This window comes from Colobus angolensis, unplaced genomic scaffold, assembly GCF_000951035.1.
Source record: "Colobus angolensis palliatus isolate OR3802 unplaced genomic scaffold, Cang.pa_1.0 Scaffold310, whole genome shotgun sequence".
In the NCBI taxonomy this organism is placed as follows: domain Eukaryota; kingdom Metazoa; phylum Chordata; class Mammalia; order Primates; family Cercopithecidae; genus Colobus; species Colobus angolensis.
In genome coordinates, this window is record NW_012116378.1 from 3,402,932 (window position 1) to 3,413,584 (window position 10,653).

Below are 10,653 nucleotides of genomic sequence, written 5' to 3' on the forward strand. Positions count from 1 at the left end.
CTGAGTAGCTGGGATTATAGGCACCTGCCACCACATCCAGCTAATTTTTGTATTTTTAGTAGAGATGGGGTTTCAGCATGTTGGCCAGGCTGGCCTCAAACTCCTGACCTCAGGTAATCCACCTGCCTCAGCCTCCCAAAATGCTAGGATTACAGATGTGAGCCACTGTACCTCTATTTTTATAACAGAGAAAATGAGCCTTTAAAAATATAGTTTCTGAACTAGGAACATTCAAATAAAATTGGGAATTTATTTATGTATTTATTTTGAGACAGAGTCTTGCTCTGTCACCCAGGCTGGAGTGCAGTGGCATGATCTTGGCTCACTGCAATCCCTGCGTCCCGAGTCCAAGGGATTCTCGGGCACCAGTCTCCCGAATAGCTGGGATTACAGACGTGCACCACCATGCCCGACGAATTTTTGTATTTTTAGTAAAGACAGTTTCACCATGTTGGCCAGGCTGGTCTCAAACTCCTGACCTCAAATGATCCACCCACCTTGGCCTCCCAAGTGCTGAGATTACAGGTGTGAGCCACTGCACCCAGCCAAAATTGGCAGTTTAGTTCATAGTAATGTATCTGTGTTAATTTCATAGTTGTGAAGAACATCCCCATGGTTGCATAAGATGCTTACATTGAGGGGAATCTGGGTAAAGGGTATACAGGGACTCTCTGTGCCATCTTTGCAACTTTTATGTAAATCTAAAATTATTTCAAAGCAGAAATTTAAAAATATGTATATTCCTTAGGGTCTATGAGGACTCCAACCTGGAAGTTGTGAGGAATGAATGTCAGTGACTTGCTTTGCTTCCTGCCCCTCTGGCCTTGCTTGTGGGCTCACACCTGCTTCCATTGCCTTCTCTGTCACTCCATAAACATGAATAATGAACACCACACATAGTTCCTTCTGTTCTTCACAGTGGCCTCTTTACTTAAAGGAAGACAAGGCATTTACACGGAGAACGAGAGAAGGATGGGAGCCGTGATCAAGATCCGATTTTTCAAGATAATGCTGGTTTTAATTATTTGGTAACTTTTCTTCTATATATGTATATTTTTGTTGCCAGTGGGAAGGGCTGTGGAAACAATTTGCCATGTTGCATGTGTGACTGGAAGTGCCAAAGGGAAGAGCCTTTGGGAAGGAAATCTTTGAGACTGTGCTAGGTGCCCTTTAAGGAAAGGCACAGAGGACAGGGGAGCAAGTCCAAAATTCATGAATTTCTGGAAAAACATTGAAATCTACTCAAATTATTTATAAAGCCCTTAGAAAACAAACACCCAAATTTAGTTTTGAAACGTCCCAACCATGTGCATTGCTGGGGGGGGGGTTAGCCAAAACAAAGGGGTTGTGTATTTTTTTTTTTTTTTTTTTTTTTGAGACAAGGTCCTTCTCTGTCATCCAGGCTGGAGTGCAGTGGCGCAATCACAGCTCACTGCAACCTTGATCTTTAGGGCTCAAGTGATCTTCTCACCTCAGCCTCCCAAGTAGTCTCACTCTGTCACCCGGGCTGGAGCACAGTGGCACAATCTCAGCTCACTGCAACCTCCACCTCTCAGGTTCAAGTGATTCTCCTGCCTCAGCCTCCCGAGTAGCTGGGATTACAGGTGTATGCCACCACGCCTGGCTAATTGTTGTATTTTTAGTAGAGTTGAGGTTTCACCATGTTGGCTAGGCTGGTCTCAAACTCCTGACCTCAAGTGATCCACTTGCCTCGGCCTCCCAAAGTGTTAGGATTACAGGCGTGAGCCACCACACTCAGCTGGTCATGCTTTGTAAACTCACCCATTTGCCTCACTCCTGACACCAGAATTCCTGTGCCTGACAGAGGGGCAAGGACACGTCTTTGGTCAAGAAGGTTGGAGAACAGCCTGAGAAGTTTCTCTCTCCTCATTTTTCCCCACCACTGGTATCCTGTCCAAACCTTTCAGGTGGATACTTTGAAAATAGACCTGTAACCAATGCAAAAAAACACAAAAAACAAAAAAAACTGGAATCAGAACATGCTGCACTGTGGTGAATCAGTACCTTGCAGGACAGGGCAAGTACTTGTGGTGTTAAAAATTCACCTGTGCTGGTCGTGGTAGCTCACGCTTTAGTAATTGGAGGCAGGAGTATTCCTTGAGGTCAGGAGTTCAAAACCATCCTGGGCAATTTAGTGAGCCCTCCCACCCAACAACAACAATTAGCCAGGAATGGTGGCACATGCCTATAGTCCCAGCTACTTGGGAGGCTGAGGCAAGAGGATCACTTGAACCTGGAGTCTGAGGTTACAGTGAGCTATGATCATGCCACTGCTCTCCAGCCTGTGTGACAGAGCAAGACCTTGTCTCTAAAAAATAATAGTAATAATAATTCACCTGATATGAGCTTTGTTTGGACACCTTTCTTGGAGATATATAAATCATCTCCTACTAAAAATACACTCAGTTCAACATTTCATATTTCACTGAGCCACCTAAAATAACATTGAAAAATGCTAAAATAAGTAAAGAAAAAATTGTTTTGATCTCCATCAAAACTGTACATTGCTCTTCAAACAAAGAATGAATTCTGGGTTATTTGATACAGTGCTAGAACCTTATACCATGATGTGGTGTTGAGTGTTACCCTTGGAAGGATTTGCTGATCTGTGCTTTAGACTGTGAAAACAAATTATATTTTTTAAATTAAATTCTTAGTATGCTGGTTCCTCTTAGTTTCATTTCTTTCTTTTTCTTTTTGAGACAGTGTCTCACTTTGTCCCCCAGGCTGGAGTGCAGTGGCACATTCATAGCTCACTGCAGGCTCGATTTCCTGAGCTCAAGTGATCTTCCCAGGGTTCAAGTGATCCTCCCACCCCAGCCTCCCAAGTAGCTGGGACTACAGGTGTGCACCACCACACCTGGTTAATTTTATTTTTTATTTTTTGTAGGGACGAGTTTCACTATGTTGCCCAGGCTGGTGTCGGACTCCTGGGCTCAAGCAGTCCTCCTACTTCAGCCTCCCAACGTGCTGGGATTACAGGAGGGGGCCATTGCACCTGGCCCTCTTAGTTTCTTACTGCAGAAGTGGCCATGTCTGTACCGAGAGTTAGTACTTTTAGGTCTTGGTAGAAATTCTTCTCTGACTCCCCAGCATTTAAAAACGAGTTTCATTGCATGTTCTCTTTACTTGTTGCCATTTTCTTTCTAATAGTTGGTTGTCGAATATCATCAATGAAAGCCTTTTATTCTATCTTGAGATGCAAACAGATATCAATGGAGGTTCTTTGAAACCTGTCAGAACTGCAGCCAAGACCACATGGTTTATTATGGTAGGTCAATCTGTATTGTATTTTAATTAGTTAATTATTTAATTAATGTATTTGTTTTAGAAACAAGGTCTCACTGTATCACCCAGACTGGAAAGCAGTGGCACGACCATAGCTCACTGCAGCCTCAAACTCCTGGGCTCAAACAATCCTCCCTCTCAGCCTCCCGAGTAACTGGGACTACAGGTGTATGCCACCACCCTGGGCAATGTAGGGAGACCCAATCTCTTTTTTTAATTATCTAGATTTAACATTTTCTGTTTGAAAAAAAATCAGAAGTAAAAGAAGCAGTCAGAAGTACAATATATTGTATTTAAATACAGAATGAGTTAAATAGGCTCCTGGCCTTAGTGTGCTAGCTGGCTGTTTTGTTTGTTGTTGGGATCCTTATTAAATGCTTCAACTCTGGTCAGTCAGTTTGGTGCAGTGTATCAAAGCTCCTGGCAGTCTCTCAATATCAGAGCTTGGATCTTGAAGGAATGTTTCAGACCATGAAAAAGCCACACAGATGGATATATTCCTGGTAGCATTATCCTTCATAATTGTAAAGCATTATAGGCAACCCAGATTTGAAAGAAAGAAAGAAAGAAAGAAGAAAGAAAGAAAGAAAGAAAGAAAGAAAGAAAGAAAGAAAGAAAGAAAGAAAGAAAGAGAGAAAGAAAGAAAGAAAGAAAGAAAGAAATGGTTAAGTAAATTATGGTCTTTCATCTTGATGGAATATTACTCAGATGTTAAAAATGATGATTATGAAACCTCTGGTATTAACTGGGAAATCAAATATATACAATTATACCAATTACAACTACAGAAAAACGTGTTTATCTTTTTTTTTCAATGGGGAAACAATGAAAAAAAAGAAATAGAAAAAAATACATGTATTGGATGGACATACATGAAGAGCATGATGGGGTAGAAGTCCCATGGGCAGGCTGCCCCAGTGCTGTCATTCTCTCACCTTTATAAGAAGAAATGCACACGTGTTGTTGGCAGGGAGGTGCATATTGTGCTACACAGAATCCATATTTATATTGTTTTTGAAATGGGGAAAGGCTCATTCACAAAGACTTTCAAATGGAACCAGCACCGGCCCTTCCATCCCTGCATGTGGTTTGGAGCTTGGCTGGGTTCCTGTGGTGAACTTTATGTGTCTTCAGAACACACGAGTGGAGGGATGTTTCCCAGACTTCGTCTGAGCCTCAGGAACCTTTTTTACATCAAGTGCTCCGTTGGCAGCACAGGGTGGCAAACTGGGGAGAACAGAGGCCTCCAGGCTGCGGGAGGAGCTGGCTGTTCAGTCCCTGTGCTACAGCGCTCCCTCTCCCCTTCTCCCACTGCTGCCCTCTTCTCCTCCCACACCCTCCCCTCCCACTTTCTCCTTCTCCTGCCTTCCCTCCTCTCTCTCATCCTCTGTCCCCTCTCTTCCCTTCTCTACTCCAGCTCCTCCCCGCCCTCTCCTCTCCCCACCCCACTCTACTTTCAGGCACCCTTGAAGGTACAGCACCTACTGTGGCCAATCTTCATCTTGCCCCAAACCAACCCACCAACCAGTCAACCAGCCACCAGCCAACCCATGGTCACTTCCAAGCGAGCCCAGCCCTGTGGGCATCCTGAGGGGAGTGTGTCACTCTGTGACAGCCCAGGGCTCTGACTCCTGCCACACTGCACTGACTGCCGTGTGTCTTTCTGTCCTCTCTCCAGGGAATCCTGAATCCAGCCCAGGGATTTCTCTTGTCTTTGGCCTTCTATGGCTGGACAGGATGTAGCCTGGGTTTTCAGTCTCCCAGGAAGGAGATCCAGTGGGAATCACTGACCACCTCGGCTGCTGATGGGGCTCACCCATCCCCGCTGGACTCCCAGGTGCCTCAGGAAAACTCTGCTTCCAGGAAGGTGTCTCGAGTGGGTGGGCAGACTTCTGATGAAGCCCTGAGCATGCTTTCTGAAGGTAATGCCCTGTCTGCCACAGAAGGTAGACTTTGGGGTCCCAGGGCTCCCCTTGGAAAGCCTTAGAGGATTCTTTGTCCCAGGCGCTGTCCTGTGCATGGTGGGGTGTTTAGCAGCACCCCTCATGTGGACTCACTAGCTGCCAGTTGCACTCCCCCAATTGTGACAACCAAAACTCTTTCCAGACATTGACAGATGTCTCTTGGGGGACCACAGTGGCCCCCAGTTCACAACCAGTGTCTCAGAATAATTAGGCTTGGATCTAAAAATGTGATCTTTTTCCAGATGTTGTCTGAGCTAAATGCACACAAACACAAAACCAAGGACAAATACCACACAATCCCGTCATGGGGTGTACCAAAATAATGTTGAAATTTGGAGTAAGAAAAATAATATGTAGAAAGATGTTTGGAAATGGCTTAAGGAGTTCCATTTTCTTTTCCATTCCTACTATTCAAATACATTGAAGGGAGGCCAAGGCGGGTGGATCACTTGAGGTCAGGAGTTAGTGACAAGCTTGACCAACATGGTGAAACCCCATCTCTACTAAAAATACAAAAATAGCCGGGTGTGGTGGCTCATACCTGTAATCCCAGCACTTTGGGAGGCCAAGGTGGGCGGATCACCTCAGGTCAGAAATTCGAGACCAACCTGACCAACATGGTGAAACCCCATCTCCACTAAAAATACAAAAATAGCCGGTGTGGTGGCACACACTGTAATCACAGCTACTTGGGAGGCTGAGGCAGGAGAATCACTTGAACCTGGGAGGAGGAGGTTGCAGTGAGCTGAGATTGTGCCATTGCACTCAAGCTGGGGCAACAAGAGTGAAATCCCGTCTAAAAAAAACAAAACAAAAACAAAACCAAACAAATACACTGAAGGAAAGTTCACTTTCAGACGACAAACTTGGTTTACTTTGAAGGCCAAAAAATATGGTGATGAACTGATGAATTGATTCCATGATACAATATTTTCTGGTTGAAACTGAGAGTCACGAAGAGAAAGAGATGGTTCTGGCTGAAGCTAAAAGGCACACAGAGAGGATGTATTTACAGACTTTCCATCTGGTACAAATAGTTCACGAAGCATGAGGAACCCACCAGCTGGATCTGCAGTTAGTCTGTAGAGTTACTGATACCATCTGGGGAATGAAGCCAAAAATGTTCTCTTGAATTATTTGGCTTTGTATTCCCATCCTGGTGTTTCAAAGTGGCCGACCAGATATTTGACAGTCAAATAAAACACTAGAAATAACAGTAAAAGTCCCCTGCACCCCACCCCAATCACCACCGCCAAACAAAATCCATCAGCATTTCCTTACCTCTGCTCCCTCCAGCAAGCTGTTGCCTAGATCTGCCGTTCAAAGGTTGGATGTTTTCACATAGAGGTTTTAGGAAAAGCAAATAAAGATCCAACAGAAAAATCAGCAGGGCAGCCGTTCCTGGAGGCTGCTGTCTGTGAGGACTCCCTGTTTTTGTTTTTGTTTTTTGAGACAGGGTCTCCCTCTCTTACCCAGGCTAGAGCACAGTGGAAGGAACACAGCTTACTGCAGCCTCCACCTCCTGGGCTTAAGCAATCCTCCCACCCGAGCCTCCTGAGTAGCTGGGACTACAGGTGCACACCACCATGCCTAGTTTATTTTAATTTTTAGTTTTTGGAGACATGAGGTCCCGTTATGTTGCCCAGGCTAGTTTCAAGAGGTCCTCCTGCATCAGCCTCCCAAAGTGCTGGGATAATAGGCTGGAGCCACTGCACCCGGCCCCTTGGCTTTTTAAAAAATTTGAGATATAATTCACACGCCACAAAGTTCACCCCTTTAAATGGCACATTTCAGTGGTTGTGCACACGTCACCACTATCTAAGTCAGAACATGTTCATCACTGCAGAAAGAAACCCTGTGTCCCCAAGGAGTCATTTCCCATCTCTTCTCCCCAGCCCCTGGCAGCCATGAACCTCCTTGCTGTCTCTATGGTTTTGCTGTTCTGGATCTTACATAGAAAGGGCATTGTGTAATATTTGTCCTGTTGTGTCTGGTTTCTTTTACTTCAGATACTGTTCTCTAGATTCACCCATGTTGTAGCAGGTGTCAGAACTTCATTCTTTTTATGGATTGATAATATTTCATTGTATGGATACACCTATTCTTTGATTTATTTATTTATTTATTGACTTATTTATGAGACAGGGTCTCACTCTGTTGTCCAGGCTGAAGTGCAGTGGAACGAACATGGCTCACTGCAGCCTTGATCTACTGGGCTCAAGCAATCTTTCCACCTCAGCCTCCTGAGTAGTTAGGACCACAGGCGGATGCCACCATATCCTGCTAATTTTCTTTGGCTTTATGTGTGTGTTTTTTAAAAATTTATTTTGTAGAGTTGGGGTCTCCCTATGTTGCCCAGGTTGGTCTTAAACTCCTGTAAATGATCCTCCCATCTTGGCCTCCCAAAGTGCTATGATTATAGGCCTGAGCCACTGCACCTGGCCCATTCTAATTCTGTTAATAACTACTTATGACTGCCCAAAACTCTACCAGGCTGTGTACTAAGAGCTGAGTGGGGTGGAGATACTGGAGATGTGTAAACCTGGCCCTCAAGGATCTCACAGTCTATTGGAGAAAATTAAAATATTTTTAAAAAACATTCTATTCTAATAATAGAACAATCAATGAAAATAGCAATTGGAGAAAACATTGGAGGAAAAGGAAAGAACAAAAGGAAAGCCTTTTCAGAAAAACGAGAAATACAATCAGTATTTTTTTATTATGGGAAGGATTCCTGTAAAAATGGCAGCTGCCGATTTAGAACTCCAAGTGCCATACTATTAGGTAACATCTGTTAGGCTTTTTGAGGACAGAGCTTGAAGCACAGATTGAGTTTTCAAAATTAACAACAAACGTCTGCAAAAGTATAAAGTGGCCTGGCCTGGTAGTATGAACCTGTATTCCCAGCTACTCAGGAGGCTGAGGAAGGAGGATCATTTGAGGCCAGGAGTTGGAGTCCAGACTGGGCAACATAGTGAGACTCCATCTCTTAAAAAAAAAAAAAGTATAAAGTGGTGGTGGTACTGACGTGGTGGTTAGGGTCATAAGTTTGCATCTAGTCACCCTTCGAATATCTTAAAATTGCCCATAACATGCAGTCATCACCTTTTTGTATGGTAACCCTATGCAGGAATTTGCATACATTAATCTAAAAAGAATTAAAAAGGCTTTTATTCAGAAATTAAAATTAATTTGCTGCCTAGGACACCTCACATTTTTTAATATTTCCACATCTGACTTTTGGCTCTCATCACCATTGTATTGTTTGGGGACAGTTTTAGGATCCCTTCTAAATCTTTCCTGGTGGGTATGTCTCTGGGGCCACTTACCTGTCACCCCGGAATGTGCTTCCCTTCTGTCAGTGGCAGGGGAAACGCAGGTGTCATTCAGATTTTCCTGCCAGAGCTTTACCAGCTTGCAGGCAGCAGGATCCCTGGGACTATGTAAATCCTCACCTACTCACCCTGCCATACCTCCCCAGCCCCTCACTAAGTAGAGGTGAATTTGGGTAAGTTAAGTATGCATCAAATACTACTTCTGTGCATAAAGTCAAGGAAAACCCCTTACCAGGGCCGCTTTCCTATTGGCTGCACCTGATCATTACTATGGCCGATACAGAAAAAAGTTAGCCATGGGCTTCTCCCTATGTAGACCATGGAGATAAAGTTCAACTTGTTTATCATACCCTTCAGACCCTACTGCCTTTGGTTTCACTACAAGACCAATAGGCTGGCATTGAGCTTTATTAAGTATCTGATATGGTGTCTGGAACTTACTAGGTACTTCACACAAGTTAACTGAATTTCGTCTTAAGCAAATATTCAACACCATTTTAGCCGGGATGGGTGAGTGTTCCTGAGAAGTGTAATTTGTGAAACTCACAAGTAAGTAAGGACAATACTAATTTTTATTTTTAAAAACCTGTGAAGAGTTAAAGGACACAGGCAATGCAGGACTACGTTGGTTTTGGAACACTGGTGAGAGTTCCTGGAGCAGGTGATTTGTGGGCCGGGTCTTACATGATAGAATAGCATGGGCAAAGAGGAGCCAGAAAATTCAGATGAGGAAGAGGCGGTGTTGAGTTAGCACAGGAAGTCTGCGTCTTGTTTGGGGATGACTATGGCTCAGCGTGGTATGGAGGCCTTGCGGGAAGCTGGAGAAGTGGTGAACGGTTTATAAAGATTCTGCTAAGGCATTTGGGCTTTATCCGGTGGCCAGTGAAAAGGCCATTTAAGGTTTTTAAGTGGAGAGACACTGCAGTTTGCTTGTAGGACCAGCCCAGTGCACGGGCGTGGGAGAAAACACGTAATGCATCGTGTTTTGTGATTGTGGCAGCAGTTTCCATTGAGGGGATCTGTGTCTCCGCTTAGGAAGGCGGAGAGCTGCTGGATGGAGCTGGGTTCCACACCCAGTCACCATTGTGCCTCGTTGCTAAACACTCTCCGCTCATCAAGTCGAGGTGTTTGGATCTGGGAGAATCCTGAAGAGAGTCATTATTAGGGGAGGATTGTGCACCTGAACAGCTTTTGACTCCCTAGATGTGCAGACACCCAGCTCCTGGACCTGCGCTGGCTCTCAGGAGACCCAGCCCCTTGGTACCTCCTGGTTTCCCTCCAGGGAGCGAGCCAGGGGGGCATGGCCTGGCAGGAGGGGTGGGGCCTGGGTGGAGCTTATAGGGCCTGGCTGGGACTGTGTTTTGGGGTGGGGCCTGGCGAGAGGGAAGGGGCGGAGTCTGGCAGGAGGGATGTGGCTACTAAGGGCAGGGCATTTCTGGTGGGAGCAAGAGTATAGATCTTTCCTGGAAGACGAGTGTGCTAGTACACAAACTTGCAAGATTTAGGGATCATCCTGGGGAGAAGCCCAGGCCGGTGAGGCTGAGGCTGAGGGCTTGTTGGGAGTGGAGAGGTCGTGGTTAGGATAGAACACAGGTGCTGTGTTCCCACACAGGTGGGGCGAGGCCCATTCAGAGCCCAGGAACATGGCCAGAAAGGAGCGTAACTGTCTCTCCCACAATGCCTTTTATCTCCCCAATTCCATACTACACCCACCCCACCATTCTTGGTTCGACCCTCAATCCTCCCTACTCTTCCACAATTCTGTTTCTCCCATAATTCCCTGTCTCTCCCACAATTCCGTGTATCTCCCACAATACCCTGTATTTTCCCCAATTCTGTATTTCCCCCAGAGTTCCATGGCTCTCTCATAATTTGGCATTCTTTCCCACAGTCACCTGTCTGTCTCACAATTCTTTTTTCTCTCATAATTCCCTATTTCTCTCACAACAACATTCCCCTAACAATTGTTTTCTCCCACAATTCTCCATTCTATTTTTTCTTGAAAATCTGTTTTCTTCTATAACCTATTTTCTTTTTCTTTCTTT

At 44.9% G+C, this 10,653-nt stretch overlaps 1 protein-coding gene across 1 annotated transcript in view; it reads left to right on the forward strand.

The window, feature by feature from the left end:
• The window catches only part of GPR143 (G protein-coupled receptor 143), a 42,328-nt gene that overhangs the window by 22,340 nt on the left and 9,335 nt on the right, over nucleotides 1-10,653 (forward strand). The window contains exons 6-8 of the mRNA XM_011950908.1: nucleotides 920-1,028; nucleotides 3,175-3,292; nucleotides 4,988-5,231. Of these exons, the coding sequence (XP_011806298.1) occupies nucleotides 920-1,028; nucleotides 3,175-3,292; nucleotides 4,988-5,231 (471 nt within the window). The remainder of the gene's footprint in view (nucleotides 1-919; nucleotides 1,029-3,174; nucleotides 3,293-4,987; nucleotides 5,232-10,653) is intronic.